Genomic DNA, 22899 nt, shown 5'->3' with positions numbered 1-22899 from the left:
TTTAAATGATATGATACAAATAGCTACTAGATAAATTATCTGATAGGCAACATGTTGTTATAGATAACAAAGGGTTATATTAAAAGAAAAACTACATAAGGGCATTTTCTAACAAACCAATATGTGCAGTGTGATTAGAAGTGGTTCTTTGTATTGTCAAGGAGACTTCAGTGAGAAAACCATTACTATTTTATAAGTAAAAATATACAAAATATGTCTGTTAACTTATCCTGCAATAAATATGTTAACTTTAAACATTAGATTTTCTGTTGGTAAAATGAAAATTATGTAAAAAGATATAGGTAGAACATTTTGCTAATTCATCTATAAAACATTAGAACTGACCATAGTAGTTTATGATGATCATGAAGTAAACCTAAGTAAGTTCATACTGAGTCGTGTTTTGCCATTTTGAGTATAATCACCTAATAGTTTACAAAACGTATACGTTAAACTATATTGGAAATGGTACTTATGTATTGAGCTAAGTATATTAGAATGTATGCCCTGGTGCAGCAGGCAGCCATTTATTATTACTACTGGACTTTGTTTTTGTAATAAATTCTATATTAGCAAATACCTGGTCTGCTTCTTGTACAAACACTATAACTGGAATCTCCAACATCTCCCAAAGAAAGGAGTGTGTGAATGTATGTATGTGTGTGTGTGTGTATATATATATATATATATATATATATATATATATATATATATATATATACACACACACACGCACACTAAAATCGATTTATATGTTAAATCTGGTGATTTCAAATGATATGCAAATATAATCAAATAATAAAAATAAATCTATAATTTAGGTAACTTCATGCCAGGGTTATTGCATGTTTTTGAACATATTAGAGTAGCTAACTAAAACTTCATAGAGAGAGAGACATTTAAAACCCATTATAGTGACAGAGAATGTAGTTTTATCACTAGTGACCCTGCAACAAGATGTGTTTAAACCCCCCACACAAGGTTTACACACATAGTTAAAGTACTGCTCTTGAGCCACAGAGCATTGCTGGTTCTAAGCAGAAACTGCTGCAGATCCAATCAGCAGTTCTGGTCCAATAGCAGCCAGTAGGTACCAACAACAAGGATGACATTTCTGTGGAGTGATTGCTTAACCGCAAGTGATGTAAATGTGAGAACCATTTTGAAATGGAAAACATTTATTAAACTTAAATATTAAAATTTTTACAGCTTTTGTTAGTGGGGACTAATTTTTATAATGTGGTGATAGGCGACGCATAAACCAATAATTAAATATTTTTTAACAAGTGCATTATCCTGTAACCCAGAATCTAAACAATTGCAAAATGAAGAAATATTTTTTGTACAAAGCTTCAGATTAAGGAATAGCTTCTCCATGGGGGTATTAATTTGTAAAGAAGAAGGCTACTCATATTTATGCTCGTCACTAAACCTAAAGTTCATTTTTAACTTAGATATAGACCTGCCTTTAGGATTATATTCATGTTTGTATTTTTTTTAATCTAATATATAGGTTCTTTTTTCATTACTGTGTTTATATGCCTTACAGCAAAACATGGTTTGTGGTTACAAGTACTTGGTAAAACAGACATTCCTGCGAGATTTCTACGTAACTACAGGTAGCCCTCAGTTTATGCTGAGGTTAGATTCCAGGAGGAATGGTTATAAATCGAAACCGTTGTAAATTGAAACCCAGTTTATAATGTATGTCAATGGGAAGTGAGGGATTTAGGTTCCAGGCCCCTCTCGAAACTGACATAAGTAACACTTAATACATTATTTTTAAAGCTTTGAAATGAAGACTTTAAATGCTAAACAGCATTATAAACCTAATAATATAGATTGTATCATCATCAAACTAAGTTTAATGAATGTTCAATAAAATAATTACACAACAGACATCATTATCATCAAACTAAGTTTAATGAACAAAAACATTTGCTAACTGCACCTATTAATATAATTACACAACAGACTGCATCATCATCAAACTAAGTTTAATGAACAAAAACGTTTGCTAACAGCACCTAATAAAATAATCACACAACAGACTGCATCATCATCAAACTAAGTTTAATGAACAATAACGTTTGCTAACAGCACCTATTAATATAATTACACAACAGACTGCATCATCATTAGACTGCATTGTTAGCATGTTAGATAATATTGGGTCTGCACCTATTCTATGCATTTCAATCTGCAGTGATTAATAGGCAGTTAGGCACCTTCACCTCAAGCAGCTGGACAGGAAGATAATAGGGAAGTGGCTGCTCGATAGCTAATGTCTGTTCTGTGTACACAGATCAATTTCAGACCTGTTAAGTTGCATAGCTTTGCTGCAAAACAACCGGACAGCTCCAACTACTGGCTATTTTAATTACTGCACAGGACTGAAAAAAAAGGTTGTTATTCTGAAACGGCGCAAATTGAACCGGCGTAAACCGAGGGCCACCTGTACTTTATTTCACTGCCAAACTGACAAACTTAAACAATTTCTTTCATGTAATAGGCAAGAGTCCATGAGCTAGTGACGTATGGGATATACAATCCTACCAGGAGGGCAAAGTTTCCCAAACCTCAAAATGCCTATAAATACACCCCTCACCACACCCACAATTCAGTTTTACAAACTTTGCCTCCTGTGGAGGTGGTGAAGTAAGTTTGTGCTAAGATTTCTATGTTGATATGCGCTTCTCAGCATTGTTGAAGCCCGATTCCTCTCAGAGTACAGCGAATGTCAGAGGGACGTGAAGGGAGTATCACTTATTGAATACGATGATCTCCCTAACAGGGGTCTATTTCATAGGTTCTCTGTTATCGGTCGTGGAGATTCATCTCCTACCTCCCTTTTCAGATCGACGATATACTCTCAATTTACCATTACCTCTACTGATAACTGTTTCAGTACTGGTTTGGCTATCTGCTATATGTGGATGGGTGTCTTTGGGTAAGTATGTTTTTTATTACTTAAGACACCTCAGCTATGGTTTGGCACTTTATGCATTTATATAAAGTTCTAAATATATGTATTCTACTTATATTTGCCATGAGTCAGGTTCATGTATTTCCTTCTGCAGACTGTCAGTTTCATATTTGGGGAATATAAACATTTTTTTAAGAATTTATTTCTTACCTGGGGTTTAGTCTTTTTTCCAATTGACTACTTCTTGCAAATTGCGGGCGGTATTAGGCCCGGGGGTGCGTCAAATGCTAAACTTTATTGCGTCATTCTTGGCGCGAAAATATTTTTGGCGCAAAAAAGAAAAAAAATACGTCTGACGCAATTTCGTCATTTCCGGCGTCGTACTTGACCACGAGACCTTTCACAAGGTTGCGTCATTAGTGACGCGAGTGTGCCATTTCCGGTTATTTTTGGCGCCAAAAAAGTTTTAAGTTACGTTGTGCGTCATACTTGGCTCCAAACTTTTTCATTATTTCAATACCCCATTGATGTTTGCCTCTTGCCTTTTCTCTTTCAGAGGGCTATGCTATTTGCATTTTTTCCCATTCCTGAAACTGTCATATAAGGAAATAGATAATTTTGCTTTATATGTTGTTTTTTCTCTTACATTTTGCAAGATGTCTCAATCTGACCCTGCCTCAGACGTTTCTGCTGGAACATTGCTGCCTGACATCAGTTCTACCAAAGCTAAGTGCATTTGCTGTAAAATTGTAGAAATTATTTCGCCGAATGTCATTAGTAATAGTTGTCATGATAAACTTTTACATGCAGATAGTGTATCCATCAGTAATAGTACATTGCCAGTTGCAGTTCCTTCAACTTCTAATGTGCATGATATACCTGTAAATTTTAAAGAGTTTGTTTCTGATTCTATCCAGAAGGCTTTGTCTGCATTTCCACCTTCTAATAAATGTAAAAGGTCTTTTAAAACTTCTCATTTAGATGATGAAATTTCAAATGACCAACAACATAATAATTTATCCTCTTCTGATGAGGATCTATCTGATACAGAAGATCCTTCCTCAGGCATTGACACTGACAAATCTACTTATTTATTTAAAATAGAGTATATGCGTTCTTTATTAAAAGAAGTGTTAATTACTTTGGATATTGAGATAACCAGTCCTCTTGACGTTCAGTCTAATAAACGTTTAAATGCTGTTTTTAAACCTCCTGTGGTTTCTCCAGGGGTTTTTCCTATTCCTGAGGCCATTTCTGGTATGATTTCAAAGGAATGGAATAAGCCAGGTACTTCTTTTATTCCTTCTTCAAGGTTTAAAAAATTGTATCCTTTACCAGCAAAATCTATAGAGTTTTGGGGGAAAATCCCCAAAGTTGATGGGGCTATTTCTACTCTTGCTAAATGTACCACTATTCCTATGGAAGATAGTACTTCCTTTAAGGATCCTTTAGATAGGAAGCTTGAATCGTATCTAAGGAAGGCCTATTTATATTCAGGTCATCTTCTCAGACCTGCAATTTCTTTGGCTGATGTTGCGGCTGCATCAACTTTCTGGTTGGAAAATTTAGCGCAACAGGAATTGGATTCTAGCATTGTTCGCTTACTGCAATATGCTAATCATTTTATTTGTGATGCTATTTTTGATATTATCAAAATTGATGTTAAATCCATGTCTTTAGCTATATTAGCTAGAAGAGCTTTGTGGCTTAAATCTTGGAATGCTGATATGACATCTAAATCTAGATTACTATCTCTTTCTTTCCAAGGTAATAATTTATTTGGTTCTCAGTTGGATTCTATTATTTCAACCGTCATTGGGGGTAAGGGAGTTTTTCTGCCCCAGGATAAAAAACCGAAGGGTAAATCTAAGGCTTCTAACCGTTTTCGTTCCTTTCATCAGAATAAGGAACAAAAACTCAATCCTCCCCCCAAGGAATCTGCTTCCAATTGGAAGCCTTCCTCAAATTGGAATAAATCCAAGCCATTTAGAAAACCAAAGTCAGCCCCTAAGTCCGCATAAAGTTGCGGCCCTCATTCCAGCTCAGCTGGTAGGGGGCAGATTAAGGTTTTTCAAGGATATTTGGATAAGATCTGTCCAAAATCAATGGATTCAGAGCATTGTCTCTCAAGGGTATCAAATAGGGTTCAGAGTAAGACCTCCTGTGAGAAGATTTTTTCTTTCATGTATCCCAGCAAATCCAGTAAAAGCTCAGGCTTTCCTGAAGTGTGTTTCAGACCTGGAGTCTTCAGGGGTAATCATGCCAGTTCCTCTTCAGGAACAAGGTTTGGGGTTTTATTCAAATCTATTCATTGTCCCAAAAAAGGAAAATTTATTCAGACCAGTTCTGGATCTGAAAATTTTGAATCGTTATGTAAGAGTACCAACTTTCAAGATGGTGACTATAAGGACTATTCTGCCTTTTGTTCAGCGAGGACATTATATGTCCACAATATACTTGCAGGATGCATACCTTCATATTCCGATTCATCCAGAACATTATCAGTTTCTGAGATTCTCTTTTCTAAACAAGCATTACCAATTTGTTGCTCTTCCATTTGGCCTAGCAACAGCTCCAAGAATCTTTTCAAAGGTTCTGGGTGCCCTACTCTCTGTAATAAGAGAACAGGGTATTGCGGTGTTTCCTTATTTGGACGATATCTTGGTAGTAATCTCACACGAATCAACTAGTGTTGTTTCTTCAGAAACATGGTTGGAGGATCAATTTACCAAAAAGTTTCTTGATTCCTCAGACAAGGGTCACCTTTTTAGGCTTCCAGATAGATTCAGTGTCAATGACTCTGTCTCTAACAGACAAGAGACGTTTAAAATTGGTTGCAGCCTGTCTGCACCTTCAGTCTCAGTCATTCCCTTCAGTGGCTATGAGCATGGAAGTTTTAGGTCTCATGACTGCAGCATCGGACGCGATCCCCTTTGCTCGTTTTCACATGAGACCTCTACAGCTTTGTATGCTGAACCAATGGTGCAGGGATTATACAAAGATATCACAATTAATATCCTTAAATCCCAATGTACGACAGTCTCTGACGTGGTGGATAGATCACTATCGTTTAGTTCAAGGGGCTTCTTTTGTTCGGCCAACCTGGACTGTGATCACAACAGATATGAGTCTTTCAGGTTGGGGAGCTGTTTGGGGATCTCTGACAGCACAAGGGGTTTGGAAATCTCAAGAGGCGAGATTACCAATAAATATTTTAGAACTCCGTGCAATTCTCAGAGCTCTTCAGTTTTGGCCTCTGTTAAAGAGAGAACCGTTCATTTGTTTTCAGACAGACAATATCACAACAGTGGCATATGTCAATCATCAGGGTGGGACTCACAGTCCCCAAGCTATGAAAGAAGTATCTTGGATACTTGCTTGGGCGGAATCCAGCTCCTGTCTAATCTCTGCGGTACATATCCCAGGTGTAGACAATTGGGAGGCGGATTATCTCAGCCGCCAGACTTTACATCCAGGGGAGTGGTCTCTCCATCCAGATGTATTTTCTCAGATTGTTCAGATGTGGGGTCTTCCAGAGATAGATCTCATGGCCTCTCATCTAAACAAGAAACTTCCCAGATACCTGTCCAGGGATGTACAGGCGGAAGCAGTGGATGCGCTGACACTTCCTTGGTGTTATCATCCTGCTTACATTTTCCCGCCTCTAGTTCTCCTTCCAAGAGTGATCTCCAAAATCATCATGGAACAATCATTTGTGCTGCTGGTGGCTCCAGAATGGCCACACAGGTTTTGGTATGCGGATCTGGTTCGGATGTCCAGTTGCCCGCCTTGGCCACTTCCGTTACGGCCAGACCTACTATCTCAAGGTCCGTTTTTCCATCAGGATCTCAAATCATTAAATTTGAAGGTATGGAAATTGAACGCTTAGTTCTAAGTCATAGAGGTTTCTCTGACTCAGTGATTAATACTATGTTACAAGCTTGTAAATCTGTCTCTAGGAAGATTTATTATATGGTTTGGAAGACTTACATTTCATGGTGTTGTTCTCATAAATTCGCCTGGCATTCTTTTAGAATTCCTAGAATTTTACAGTTTCTTCAGGATGGTTTGGATAAAGGTTTGTCTGCAAGTTCCTTGAAAGGACAAATCTCCGCTCTTTCTGTTTTATTTCACAGAAAGATTGCTATACTTCCTGATATACATTGTTTTGTACAGGCTTTAGTTCGTATTAAGCCTGTCATTAAATCAATTTCTCCTCCTTGGAGTCTTAATTTGGTTCTGAAGGCCTTACAGGCTCCTCCATTTGAACCTATGCATTCTTTGGACATTAAACTACTTTCTTGGAAAGTGTTGTTCCTTTTGGCCATCTCTTCTGCTAGAAGAGTTTCTGAGCTATCTGCTCTTTCTTGTGAGTCTCCTTTTCTGATTTTTCATCAGGATAAGGCAGTTTTGCAGACTTCTTTTCAATTTTTACCTAAGGTTGTGAATTCTAACAACAATAGAGAAATTGCTGTCCCTTCCTTATGTCCTAATCCTAAGAATTCTTTGGAAAGATTCTTGCAGTCTTTGGATGTAGTCAGAGCTTTGAAATATTATGTGGAAGCTACTAAAGATTTCAGGAAGACTTCCAGTCTATTTGTTTTATTTTCTGGTCCTAGGAAAGGTCAGAAGGCTTCTGCTATTTCCTTGGCTTCTTGGTTGAAACTTTTGATTCATCAAGCTTATTTGGAGTCGGGTCAGGCCCCGCCTCAGAGAATTACAGCTCATTCTACCAGATCAGTTTCCACTTCTTGGGCTTTTAAGAATGAAGCTTCAGTTGATCAGATTTGCAAGGCTGCAACTTGGTCTTCTTTGCATACATTTACTAAATTCTACCGTTTTTGCTTCTTCGGAAGCAGTTTTTGGTAGAAAAGTTCTTCAGGCAGCTGTTTCAGTTTGATTCTTCTGCTTTTGATTTAAGTTTTTTTCTTTCAATTATGAAAATAAATTTATTTTTGTGGGTTGTGGATTAATTTTTTTCAGCGGAAAATGGCTGTTTCTTTCATGTAATTAGCAAGAGTCCATGAGCTAGTGACGTATGGGATATACATTCCTACCAGGAGGGGCAAAGTTTCCCAAACCTCAAAATGCCTATAAATACAGCCCTCACCACACCCACAATTCAGTTTTACAAACTTTGCCTCCTATGGAGGTGGTGAAGTAAGTTTGTGCTAGATTCTACGTTGATATGCGCTCCGCAGCAGGTTGGAGCCCGGTTTTCCTCTCAGCGTGCAGTGAATGTCAGAGGGATGTGAGGAGAGTATTGCCTATTTGAATGCAGTGATCTCCTTCTACGGGGTCTATTTCATAGGTTCTCTGTTATCGGTCGTAGAGATTCATCTCTTACCTCCCTTTTCAGATCGACGATATACTCTTATTTATATACCATTACCTCTGCTGATTCTCGTTTCAGTACTGGTTTGGCTTTCTACAAACATGTAGATGAGTGTCCTGGGGTAAGTAAATCTTATTTTCTATGACACTCTAAGCTATGGTTGGGCACTTTGTTTATAAAGTTCTAAATATATGTATTCAAACATTTATTTGCCTTGACTCAGAATGTTCAACATTCCTTATTTTCAGACAGTCAGTTTCATATTTGGGATAATGCATTTGAATCAATCATTTTTTCTTACCTTAAAAAATTTGACTCTTTTTTCCCTGTGGGCTGTTAGGCTCGCGGGGGCTGAAAATGCTTCATTTTATTGCGTCATTCTTGGCGCGGACTTTTTTGGCGCAAAAAATCTTTTCCGTTTCCGGCGTCATACGTGTCGCCGGAAGTTGCGTCATTTTTTGACGTTCTTTTGCGCCAAAAATGTCGGCGTTCCGGATGTGGCGTCATTTTTGGCGCCAAAAGCATTTAGGCGCCAAATAATGTGGGCGTCTTATTTGGCGCTAAAAAAATATGGACGTCGCTTTTGTCTCCACATTATTTAAGTCTCATTTTTCATTGCTTCTGGTTGCTAGAAGCTTGTTCTTTGGCATTTTTTCCCATTCCTGAAACTGTCATTTAAGGAATTTGATCAATTTTGCTTTATGTGTTGTTTTTTCTCTTACATATTGCAAGATGTCTCACGTTGCATCTGAGTCAGAAGATACTTCAGGAAAATCGCTGTCTCGTGCTGGAACTACCAAAGCAAAGTGTATCTGCTGTAAACTTTTGGTAGCTATTCCTCCGGCTGTTGTTTGTATTAATTGTCATGACAAACTTGTTAATGCAGATAATATTTCCTTTAGTAATGTACCATTGCCTGTTGCAGTTCCTTCAACATCTAAGGTGCAGAATGTTCCTGATAACATAAGAGATTTTGTTTCTGAATCCATCAAGAAGGCTATGTCTGTTATTTCTCCTTCTAGTAAACATAAAAAATCTTTTAAAACTTCTCTCCCTACAGATGAATTTTTAAATGAACATCATCATTCTGATTCTGATGACTCTTCTGGTTCAGAGGATTCTGTCTCAGAGATTGATGCTGATAAATCTTCATATTTATTTAAAATGGAATTTATTCGTTCTTTACTTAAAGAAGTACTAATTGCTTTAGAAATAGAGGATTCTGGTCCTCTTGATACTTATTCTAAACGTTTGGATAAGGTATTTAAATCTCCTGTGGTTATTCCAGAAGTTTTTCCTGTTCCTAATGCTATTTCTGAAGTAATTTCCAAAGAATGGGATAAATTGGGTAATTCATTTACTCCTTCTAAACGTTTTAAGCAATTGTATCCTGTGCCGTCTGACAGATTAGAATTTTGGGACAAAATCCCTAGAGTTGATGGGGCTATTTCTACCCTTGCTAAACGTACTACTATTCCTACGGCAGATGGTACTTCGTTTAAGGATCCTTTAGATAGGAAAATTGAATCCTTTCTAAGAAAAGCTTATCTGTGTTCAGGTAATCTTCTTAGACCTGCTATATCATTGGCTGATGTTGCTGCAGCTTCAACTTTTTGGTTGGAAACTTTAGCGCAACAAGTAACAGATCATGATTCTCATAATATTATTCTTCTTCTTCAGCATGCTAATAATTTTATCTGTGATGCCATTTTTGATATTATCAGAGTTGATGTCAGGTTTATGTCTCTAGCTATTTTAGCTAGAAGAGCTTTATGGCTTAAGACTTGGAATGCTGATATGGCTTCTAAATCAACTCTACTTTCCATTTCTTTCCAGGGTAACAAATTATTTGGTTCTCAGTTGGATTCTATTATCTCAACTGTTACTGGTGGGAAAGGAACTTTTTTACCACAGGATAAAAAATCTAAGGGTAAAAACAGGGCTAATAATCGTTTTCGTTCCTTTCGTTTCAACAAAGAACAAAAGCCTGATCCTTCATCCTCAGGAGCAGTTTCAGTTTGGAAACCATCTCCAGTCTGGAATAAATCCAAGCCTGCTAGAAAGGCAAAGCCTGCTTCTAAGTCCACATGAAGGTGCGGCCCTCATTCCAGCTCAGCTGGTAGGGGGCAGGTTACGTTTTTTCAAAGAAATTTGGATCAATTCTGTTCACAATCTTTGGATTCAGAACATTGTTTCAGAAGGGTACAGAATTGGTTTCAAGATGAGACCTCCTGCAAAGAGATTTTTTCTTTCCCGTGTCCCAGTAAATCCAGTGAAAGCTCAAGCATTTCTGAATTGTGTTTCAGATCTAGAGTTGGCTGGAGTAATTATGCCAGTTCCAGTTCCGGAACAGGGGATGGGGTTTTATTCAAATCTCTTCATTGTACCAAAGAAGGAGAATTCCTTCAGACCAGTTCTGGATCTAAAAATATTGAATCGTTATGTAAGGATACCAACGTTCAAAATGGTAACTGTAAGGACTATCTTGCCTTTTGTTCAGCAAGGGCATTAAAGGTCCACAATAGATTTACAGGATGCATATCTGCATATTCCGATTCATCCAGATCATTATCAGTTCCTGAGATTCTCTTTTCTGGACAAGCATTACCAGTTTGTGGCTCTGCCGTTTGGCCTAGCTACAGCTCCAAGAATTTTTACAAAGGTTCTCGGTGCCCTTCTGTCTGTAATCAGAGAACAGGGTATTGTGGTATTTCCTTATTTGGACGATATCTTGGTACTTGCTCAGTCTTTACATTTAGCAGAATCTCATACGAATCGACTTGTGTTGTTTCTTCAAGATCATGGTTGGAGGATCAATTTACCAAAAAGTTCATTGATTCCTCAGACAAGGGTAACCTTTCTGGGTTTCCAGATAGATTCAGTGTCCATGACTCTGTCTTTAACAGACAAGAGACGTCTAAAATTGATTTCAGCTTGTCGAAACCTTCAGTCACAATCATTCCCTTCGGTAGCCTTATGCATGGAAATTCTAGGTCTTATCACTGCTGCATCGGACGCGATCCCCTTTGCTCGTTTTCACATGCGACCTCTTCAGCTCTGTATGCTGAATAAATGGTGCAAGGATTACACAAAGATATCTCAATTAATATCTTTAAAACCGATTGTACGACACTCTCTAACGTGGTGGACAGATCACCATCGTTTAATTCAGGGGGCTTCTTTTGTGCTTCCGACCTGGACTGTAATTTCAACAGATGTGGGTCTCACAGGTTGGGGAGCTGTGTGGGGATCTCTGACGGCACAAGGAGTTTGGGAATCTCAGGAGGTGAGATTACCGATCAATATTTTGGAACTCCGTGCAATTTTCAGAGCTCTTCAGTTTTGGCCTCTTCTGAAGAGAGAATCGTTCATTTGTTTTCAGACAGACAATGTCACAACAGTGGCATACATCAATCATCAAGGAGGGACTCACAGTCCTCTGGCTATGAAAGAAGTATCTCGAATTTTGGTTTGGGCGGAATCCAGCTCCTGTCTAATCTCTGCGGTTCATATCCCAGGTATAGACAATTGGGAAGCGGATTATCTCAGTCGCCAAACGTTGCATCCGGGCGAATGGTCTCTTCACCCAGAGGTATTTCTTCAGATTGTTCAAATGTGGGAACTTCCAGAAATAGATCTGATGGCGTCTCATCTAAACAAGAAACTTCCCAGATATCTGTCCAGATCCCGGGATCCTCAGGCGGAGGCAGTGGATGCATTATCACTTCCTTGGAAGTATCATCCTGCCTATATCTTTCCGCCTCTAGTTCTTCTTCCAAGAGTAATCTCCAAGATTCTGAAGGAATGCTCGTTTGTTCTGCTGGTAGCTCCGGCATGGCCTCACAGGTTTTGGTATGCGGATCTTGTCCGGATGGCCTCTTGCCAACCGTGGACTCTTCCGTTAAGACCAGACCTTCTGTCGCAAGGTCCTTTTTTCCATCAGGATCTGAAATCCTTAAATTTAAAGGTATGGTGATTGAACGCTTGATTCTTGGTCAAAGAGGTTTCTCTGACTCTGTGATTAATACTATGTTACAGGCGCGTAAATCTGTATCTAGAGAGATATATTATAGAGTCTGGAAGACTTATATTTCTTGGTGTCTTTCTCATCATTTTTCTTGGCATTCTTTTAGAATACCGAGAATTTTACAGTTTCTTCAGGATGGTTTAGATAAGGGTTTGTCCGCAAGTTCCTTGAAAGGTCAAATCTCTGCTTTTTCTGTTCTTTTTCACAGAAAGATTGCTATTTTTCCTGATATTCATTGTTTTGTACAAGCTTTGGTTCGTATAAAACCTGTCATTAAGTCAATTTCTCCTCCTTGGAGTTTGAATTTGGTTCTGGGGGCTCTTCAAGCTCCTCCGTTTGAACCTATGCATTCATTGGACATTAAATTACTTTCTTGGAAAGTTTTGTTCCTTTTGGCAATCTCTTCTGCCAGAAGAGTTTCTGAATTATCTGCTCTTTCTTGTGAGTCTCCTTTTCTGATTTTTCATCAGGATAAGGCGGTGTTGCGAACTTCTTTTGAATTTTTACCTAAAGTTGTGAATTCCAACAACATTAGTAGAGAAATTGTGGTTCCTTCATTATGTCCTAATCCTAAGAATTCTAAGGAGAAATTGTTGCATTCTTTGGATGTTGTTAGAGCTTTGAAATATTATGTTGAAGCTACTAAGTCTTTCCGAAAGACTTCTAGTTTATTTGTTATCTTTTCCGGTTCTAGAAAAGGCCAGAAAGCTTCTGCCATTTCTTTGGCATCTTGGTTGAAATCTTTAATTCATCTTGCCTATGTTGAGTCGGGTAAAACTCCGCCTCAGAGGATTACAGCTCATTCTACTAGGTCAGTTTCTACTTCCTGGGCGTTTAGGAATGAAGCTTCGATTGATCAGATTTGCAAAGCAGCAACTTGGTCCTCTTTGCATACTTTTACTAAATTCTACCATTTTGATGTATTTTCTTCTTCTGAAGCAGTTTTTGGTAGAAAAGTACTTCAGGCAGCGGTTTCAGTTTGAATCTTCTGCTTATGTTTTTCATTAAACTTTATTTTGGGTGTGGATTATTTTCAGCAGGAATTGGCTGTCTTTATTTTATCCCTCCCTCTCTAGTGACTCTTGTGTGGAAAGATCCACATCTTGGGTAATCATTATCCCATACGTCACTAGCTCATGGACTCTTGCTAATTGCATGAAAGAAAACATAATTTATGTAAGAACTTACCTGATAAATTCATTTCTTTCATATTAGCAAGAGTCCATGAGGCCCGCCCTTTTTTTGTGGTGGTTATGATTTTTGTATAAAGCACAATTATTCCAATTCCTTATTTTATATGCTTTCGCACTTTTTTATAACCCCACTTCTTGGCTATTCGTTAAACTGAATTGTGGGTGTGGTGAGGGGTGTATTTATAGGCATTTTGAGGTTTGGGAAACTTTGCCCCTCCTGGTAGGAATGTATATCCCATACGTCACTAGCTCATGGACTCTTGCTAATATGAAAGAAATGAATTTATCAGGTAAGTTCTTACATAAATTATGTTTTTTATTTTATTCCCTCCCTCTCTAGTGACTCTTGAGTGGAGATCCACATCTTGGGTATTGCTATCCCATACGTCACTAGCTCATGGACTCTTGCCAATTACATGAAAGAAAACATAATTTATGTAAGAACTTACCTGATAAATTCATTTCTTTCATATTGGCAAGAGTCCATGAGGCCCACCCTTTTTATGGTGGTTATGATTTTTTGTATAAAGCACAATTATTTCCAAATTTCTTTTGTTGATGCTTTCTACTCCTTTCTTTATCACCCCACTGCTTGGCTATTCGTTAAACTGAATTGTGGGTGTGGTGAGGGGTGTATTTATAGGCATTTTGAGGTTTGGGAAACTTTGCCCCTCCTGGTAGGATTGTATATCCCATAGGTCACTAGCTCATGGACTCTTGCAAATATGAAAGAAATGAATTTATCAGGTAGGTTCTTACATAAATTATGTTTTTTTTCAGGGGATTATATTCTCTTATAATGAAACCTAGTTTTCTGATGTAAACAGTAACAGTAAAATTGAAATTTCTTCATAATTAGTACACAATCTAAAATAGTGTCATAATGTCACTTCTAAGCACAAATTAAAGGGACATAAATATGAGGGAGATGTAAATTTACATTCATATTCAATTTTTATTGGCAGGGCTGTCCCTCCTCAACCCCCCTTCCCTTGATTGCATAAGTAATTATCCTGACGTTCAAATATTTTACATGACACCACAATGTATGGAGCACGACACTGATAAGGGGGTGGAGCAGGCTACACTCGGCAAAACTAAAGTAAAAGAAATTTTGCAGATTTTTGGAAATTTTATTAAAATACTTATGGGTTATTTACACGCACTGTTTTACCTCAGTTTATTTTTCTATAATATGCACATTACTCAACTCAAAATGTTTTATGGCACTTTTTAAATCTATGTTCATATTTTACTTTTGTATTACTGTCAATTTTTTTTTTTTTTATTGATCAACAGAGTTTGTATGTGTTTTTGTTTTGTTATTGCATTTTACAATGGTCCAAGGGGAATTCAAAATCCAACATTTAATAAGCAAACAAATCTGAGTGCCATTGTAACTATTATGGTTTTACTAAAAGTATATTGGGGTTCTGAGTAATGCAACAGGAGTAAGTAACGTGTTTATATGATTCCATATGACTAATCTGGTCAGTATCAAGCAGCACACAGTTTTGCTGGGTTCATATCTTATCTCTCCCATAGTGCTATTGGTGGTCAGAATATGGGAGAGTCTAAAGAAAAAAAAAAGTCCTGTTTCAACACATTTCATCTTTTTCACCAAAGTTCAGAGTTATTAGTTGTTACAGATGTGGATGCTCATAATCAATCAACATTTTAACTGAACATACTATTTTAGCCACAATGAAATGCTAGAAAATCTTATAAAACCCTTGCATTGTTATAAATGGTTGTCCTTTTAAAATAAACCTTCAGCCTTTGTAGTACCTGTTCACATTAAATATAAAGTTCAAAATGTTAACTTTTAGATGCCAGTGAAGTTCCTCACTCCCACTACATTTCTTTTCAACAGATGGGTCCATGACTAGGAGCACCCCTGATGGACATACAATTTGCCATAGAACCCCAAATTTTATGAGGGAAAAGATCAGTGTTGTCCAGAATAATCACACTGTCAGAATTACTCCAAGCAAGAGGATGAAGAAACATGTGGTTACAAACTCTATTATAACTAAATCATGTGTCATGGAACCAATTTCAGTATCCAGTACTAATCGGTCTAAAGATGTTGTAGGAAACACAAATGCATCTAGTTTTAAGCAACACAGACAGCGAAACACCAGATCCCAAAGAAGCCTTAATCCTGTTTCTATAATGAGGTATAATTCCGTCAAAGGAACTATGGCTATAAAGCGTGAAAAAGATGATACCTTTAAAAGAGCAAAGGAGAGAGCTAAATGCTCTGAGCAATCTAAACCTGATGCTACAGCTTGTGATCTTTATGAGGAGGCAACTCACGATGAAAAAAAGCCATTTATATGTTCTGTATGTAGAAAATATTTCAACTGGAACTCCCATCTAATTGCACATATGAGAACGCATACAGGAGAGAAACCATTTGAGTGTCCTGAATGTGGAAAATTGTTTAATTCAGTATCAAATGTTAACTCGCATAGGAAGATGCACAGAAGGGAAAAGAAACGATTACCATGTGCTTACTGTGGAAAGTGCTTTCTCAAGAAAGATCGTCTTGTTGTTCATCAGAGAAGTCATACAGGAGAACAAGCCTATGTATGTTCTGAATGTGGGGAATCTTTTAAGTTGAAATCGGCTCTTATTGGTCACATGAGAATTCATTCAGGGGAGAAAACATTTGAATGTATTGAATGTGGGAAAAGCTTTAACTGGCCATCAATTCTCATTGCTCACATGAGAATCCATACAGGAGAAAAACCATTTACATGTCATGAATGTGGGAAAGGCTTCATGAGTAACTCTCACCTCATTCGACATCAGGGAATGCATTCAGCAGAGAAACAGTTTCCATGTCCTGTATGTGGGAAATTTTTAAAATACAAATCCTCTCTTGATTTACATATGAAACATCACACGGGTGAAAAACCTTTTGTTTGTCCTGACTGTGGGAAATCCTTTAGTAATAACTCATCTCTTCGTGTGCATCAGCGGAGTCATATAGGAGAAAAACCATATAAATGTTATTGTGGGAAAAGTTTTAATAGTAACAATTACCTCATTGTCCACCAGAGAACTCACACGGGAGAGAAACCTTATGCATGTTCTGATTGTGGGAAATGTTTTACATCTGAAGCAAATGTTCTTAGCCATAAGAAATCTCACACGGGAGTTAAACCTTTTGCATGCTCTGAATGTGGAAAATGTTTTGCCAACAAGTCACTTAGGGCTGTACATCTGAGGATTCACACAGGAGAGAAACCATTTGCTTGTTCAGAGTGTGATAAGTCCTTTCGTTGTGCTTCTTCCCTTCTCAGCCATAAGAAAGTTCACACAGGAGAGAAACCATTTGCATGTTCTCAATGTGGGAAATGTTTCACCAGGAACACAACACTTGTTGCACATCAGAGGGCTCACACTGGAGAAAAACCTTTCTCATGTTCAGAATGTGGAAAACGGTTTGCCTGTAAATCAGACATTTTAAAACATCGAATGATTCATACAGGAGAAAAACCATTTGAATGTTCTGAGTGTGGGAGATGTTTTAACAGAAGCACATCTCTTGCTAAACACAAAACCCTTCACATAGTAAATACATCCTGAATGTTCTACTTTTTTCCAGAAAAACCAAAAGTCAAATTGTTCACTAAAACAAAAATACCTTTTCAATTTCTTTGTTGCCCTATTGTTGTAAATTATGAATTATTTATGCATATGTTAAAGGGATGTAAACCCAATTGTTTTCTTTCATAATTCTGATAAAATTGTATGTTCTAACCCTTTAACAACCACGACAGACCATGTACTTCACCGGTCGTTAAGGGTTTCTTTGCTAACTATAATGCCGGACTGCGTTATTGTACCCTCCCTCCACCCTTCTGGTCACTGGAAATAGCAAGGTAGATTGCACTATTTGTAATGCAATTTCCATTAAAAGAGACAGGGTACATAGCTGGTCCTTAAGGGGTTAAACCGCCTTTCAATTTACTTCTATTACTACATTTTCTTTGTTTACTTGTTATCCTTTGTTGAAAAACAGTAATGTAAGCTCAGGAGCGTGCAAGTGTCTGCAGCACTATATGGTAGCAGTTTTAAAACAATGTCATGCATTAGCAAGAACACTAGATGGCAGCACTATTTTCTGTCATGTACCTAGGTATCTCTTCAACAAAGAATAACATGAAAAGGAAGCAAATCTTATAATCAAAGTAAATGAAAAACTTTTCTTAAATTGTATGTTCTGTCTGAATCATAATTGAAAAATTGAGTTTTGTGTCCCTTTTAAGAATTATACCAAATAACCTTACTTAAAACACTTTTTTAGAACAAAGTCAATTATGTTAATGAAAATGACCTGATAATAACAATGTATTATAGTAGAATTTGTAAGGACTGTGACTGATATATTTATCTATCACAGAGGAATAAACACACTATTTGCTAGTTATATTTTACAGATATGAATACTGAGGTCCATTTGGTGCAAGTAAATATGATTTTTTTTTCCTATTTGACAGTATAGATATTAGATATTTATGAATTAAATAAGTGATTAGAAATGGTTAGTTTAAAATAAAAACTTTGTTGGCAGCACTTTCCCTAACAGCTTCTGATGCATGAAGCATTAGTTGTATTTACTGAGGCTATGGGGACCAGTGGCTTATACCGGCTGATACCCCATGACATTGAATAGGGCTATAGAGGTAGATACATAAATGTATTATTGATATAAGGAAGCAGTGTCTTATGTGTTTGATATTATCCTTATCGTAGATCCCAGCAGCAACAGAAGTTTATAATAGTGTAGAATAAGTTTTCCTTTTTTTGTAAAATTTTGCATTACAAAAATAAAATTTGATTTGAAAAAAATGTAATAAGGTAAATATGGTAGTGTTTCAGGCTGGTGCACTGAAATGCATATTAAATGATGACTATTGGAGACAGGAGACCAGTCACAGTTTGCTGTCCATTGCTATCTGTTTTTACATTAAATAGCTTAACTGAATACTCTCTGGTCTGGCTTTTTATAAGTCTCCTATCTGAGTTATCAGACTCACTCTATACTTCATTAGTTTTACTGCAATGTGATACAAATGCAGAAAACAATTATGTACTGAGATACTGAAAGCAAAATAAAACCTACATTACACATGGTACAGCCCACTCATCAGCAATAGCACAGGGAGGTCTGACATATCAGCAATAAAACCTATAACATACCTCTTGCTACTCTCTGGTATGGCTTTATATAAGTACCTACCTGAGTTATCAGACTCACTCTATACTTCATTAGTTTTACTGCAATGTGACACAAATGCAGAAAACAGTTATGTACTGTGATACTGAAAGCAAAATAAAACCTACATTACACATGGTACAGCCCACTCATCAGCAATAGCACAGGGAGGTCTGACATATCAGCAATAAAACCTATAACATACCTCTTGCTACTCTCTGGTATGGCTTTATATAAGTACCTACCTGAGTTATCAGACTCACTCTATACTTCATTAGTTTTACTGCAATGTGACACAAATGCAGAAAACAGTTATGTACTGTGATACTGAAAGCAAAATAAAACCTACATTACACATGGTACAGTCCACTCATCAGCAATAGCACAGGGAGATCTTGCAAGAAAAGGGCCAGGCCTGCCTTACTCTAAGTAAATATCTTGACAGATACCCACTGTTTTAAATTATCAACATATTATAGTAAGATTATGTGAAAGAACAACACTCTGTGTCATAGGGTAAATGGAACCACAAATACCCAATAGAAATTACTTATGTGATTAAAATTGTCTCAAAAAAACATTCATACTGAAAAACTTTATTGGAGACAAAAGTAAAGTCCAGCAGGACTCAGACAAACACTCACACATACACTGGTTAAAATTTGCTCAAGCTCCTGTATATAATTTTGAAGATCAAATATATAGCGAGGGGAACAAAAATAATGGTGTTGCAGCAATCTCTGCAAATGATACTCTCAAGGGTATCCTATCTAAGCCAATGCTGTGAGATTCCTTAGAATATCGATAGTGTGCAGACTAACTTAACACAGTAGGTTGTGGACCATAAGATGGTGTATTGCAATGATAATAACCAGGATTTGTATTCATATAACCATTTAGCAGTCAAGTTGCGTGTTTAATGTCTCATAATGCTCAGTTTTGTGTAAAATTATAGTTAACAGGAATTACACCCGATATAATAGTAATGGGTTAAATATGTTTCATTGTAACTAAGAACTGTGGTTCAGCTGTGTTTCTCAAATTGACACTGGCATGACCTGTTCAATATCATATAACCCAGTACTGTGAATGGTTTAAACAGTATCCACGTTGTTGCTAATGAATAGGGTTTAATCTAAAATGTATGTTTGATACATGTTAGCACAACCGGATAACCAAACCGATATAAAGTATACCTCAGTAGCAGGCAATTATTTGCTAAACTGAACAGTCGTTATTAACATTGCTTAGTCAGTGAGAGAATGCAATTGTGTTGCGATATATAAAAAGGTACTAAAGGCTGTAATAATAAATATTTTATACCATGTATATTAGTACCAATTATTTTTTCGTTTTATATTCGTCACTTGCATAAATTGTAAGTATATAATAAACCCAGCACTGATATCAAGTAACCACCTTGATTACAAGACACATATAAGTGAAGATGTTATGAACTGTCTGTTGTTCAAAATTACAAAATAAGAGACCCACGTAACAACTGGCTAAATTAAGCCTCTTCTATAGCGGAGGCTGTAATTAATATTACTTCTGGCTAATGAAGATCAAACATTCACACCACCATCTACAAAAGTCTCTACTATATCGGAGACTGTGTTAATATTATCCTGCTCAAGTTTCACACACGCTCGCTCGACATAATATCTTCTATATTCATATAATATATGCGTGTGTGAAACTTCACCAGAATAAACAACAAACAATGAAGATGTTTGACGGAAATCTTTGGTTGCTTGTAAGTAGAACTTTAAAGCACGAACCACATCAAGATTGTGCAACAGACGTTCCTTCTTTGAAGAAGGATTAGGACACAGCGAAGGAACAACAATTTCCTGATTGATATTCCTATTAGAAACAACCTTAGGAAGGAATCCAGGTTTGGTACGCAAAACCACCTTATCTGCATGGAAAACAAGATAAGGTGAGTCACACTGTAAAGCAGATAACTCAGAAACTCTTCGAGCCGAAGAGATAGCTACTAAAAACAGAACTTTCCAAGATAGAAGCTTAATATCTATGGAATGCATAGGTTCAAACGGAACCCCTTGAAGAACTTTAAGAACTAAGTTTAGGCTCCATGGCGGAGCAACAGGTTTGAATACAGGCTTGATTCTGACTAAAGCCTGACTAAACGCTTGAACGTCTGGGACATTTGCCAGATGCTTGTGTAAAAGAATAGACAAAGCAGAAATCTGTCCTTTTAAGGAGCTAGCTGATAATCCCTTCTCCAATCCTTCTTGGAGAAAAGACAATATTCTAGGAATCTTAATCTTACTCCATGAGTAACCCTTGGATTCACACCAATAAAGATATTTGCGCCAAATCTTAAGATAGATTTTCCTGGTGACAGGCTTTCTAGCTTGAATCAGGGTATCAATGACCGACTCAGAGAAACCACGCTTTGATAAAATCAGGCGTTCAATCTCCAAGCAGTCAGACGCAGAGAAATTAGATTTGGATGCTTGAATGGACCTTGGATTAGAAGGTCCTGCTTCATTGGCAGAGTCCACGGTGAAACAGATGACATGTCCACTAGATCTGCATACCAAGTCCTGCGTGGCCACGCAGGTGCTATCAGAATCACCAAAGCTCTCTCCTGCTTGATTCTGGCAACCAGATGTGGGAGGAGAGGAAACGGTGGAAATACATAGGCCAGATTGAAGGACCAGGGCACTACTAGAGCATCTAGCAGTACCGCCTGGGGATCCCGGGACCTGGACCCGTAACAAGGAAGCTTGGTGTTCTGACGGGACACCATCAGATCCAATTCTGGTGGGCTTCTTAGCTGAGTCAGCTGGGCAAATACTTCCGGATGGAGCTCCCACTCCCCCGGATGAAAAGTCTGACGACTTAGAAAATCCGCCTCCCAGTTCTCTACCCCTGGGATATGGATTGCTGAAAGATGGAAGGAGTGAGTCTCCGCCCATCGTATTATTTTGGTTACCTCCATCATCGCTAGAGAACTCTGTGTTCCTCCTTGATGATTGATATAAGCTACAGTTGTGATGTTGTCCGACTGAAATCTGATACATTTGGCCGCAGCTAGCTGAGGCCATGCCTGAAGCACATTGAATATCGCTCTCAGTTCTAGAATGTTTATCGGGAGGAGAGTTTCCTCCCGAGACCATAAGCCCTGTGCTTTTAGGGAGTTCCAGACTGCACCCCAGCCTAGCAGGCTGGCATCTGTCGTTACTATGAGCCACTCTGGCCTGCGGAAACACATTCCGTGAGACAGGTGGTCCTTAGACAACCACCAGAGAAGAGAATCTCTGGTCTCCTGATCCAGATGTATTTGAGGAGATAAATCTGCATAATCCCCATTCCACTGATTGAGCATGCATAGTTGCAGTGGTCTGAGGTGTAGGCGGGCAAAAGGAACTATGTCCATTGCCGCTACCATGAGTCCGATTACCTCCATACACTGAGCCACTGATGGCCGAGGAATGGAATGAAGAGCTCGGCAAGTGGTTAAGAGTTTTGATTTTCTGACCTCCATCAGAAATATTTTCATTTCTACCGAGTCTATCAGAGTCCCTAGGAAGGAAACTCTTGTGAGAGGGAAGAGAGAACTCTTTTTTATGTTCACCTTCCACCCGTGAGATCTCAGAAAAGCCAACACGATGTCCGTGTGAGACTTGGTTAGCTGGAAAGTCGACGCCTGAATTAAGATGTCATCTAGATAAGGCGCCACTGCTATGCCCCGCGGTCTTAGAACTGCCAAAAGGGACCCTAGCACCTTTGTGAAAATTCTGGGAGCCGTGGCCAACCCGAAGGGAAGGGCCACAAACTGGTAATGCCTGTCCAGAAAGGCGAATCTGGAATTGATGATGATCTCTGTGAATAGGGATGTGTAGATACGCATACTTTAAGTCCACGGTAGTCATATATTGACCCTCCTGGATCAGAGGTAGAATAGTCTGAATAGTCTCCATCTTGAATGATGGTACTCTGAGGAATTTGTTTAGAATTTTGAGATCCAAGATTGGTCTGAAAGTTCCCTCTTTTTTGGGAACCACAAACAGGTTTGAGTAAAAACCTAGCCCTTGTTCCGCTTTTGGAACTGGGCGGATCACTCCCATGGTATGTAGGTCTTCTACACAGCGTAAGAACGCCTCTCTCTTTGTCTGGTTTGCAGACAATTGAGAAATGTGAAATCTCCCCCTTGGG

At 38.0% G+C, this 22899-nt stretch overlaps 1 protein-coding gene across 2 annotated transcripts in view; it reads left to right on the top strand.

The window, feature by feature from the left end:
• LOC128635693 (gastrula zinc finger protein XlCGF57.1-like) overlaps positions 1 to 17263 on the top strand; it is a 222333-nt gene extending 205070 nt beyond the window's left edge. For both annotated transcript variants that reach the window (XM_053688819.1, XM_053688820.1), the window contains one exon: positions 15355 to 17263. In XM_053688819.1, coding sequence (XP_053544794.1) covers positions 15355 to 17078 — 1724 coding nt within the window. In that variant the 3' untranslated portion in view covers positions 17079 to 17263. The remainder of the gene's footprint in view (positions 1 to 15354) is intronic.
• Positions 17264 to 22899: the final 5636 nt, after the last annotated feature.

Source organism: Bombina bombina, chromosome 7, assembly GCF_027579735.1.
Source record: "Bombina bombina isolate aBomBom1 chromosome 7, aBomBom1.pri, whole genome shotgun sequence".
Classification (NCBI taxonomy): domain Eukaryota; kingdom Metazoa; phylum Chordata; class Amphibia; order Anura; family Bombinatoridae; genus Bombina; species Bombina bombina.
Note: the sequence above shows the minus strand (reverse complement) of the source record. Positions and strands in the feature narration are given on the sequence as shown.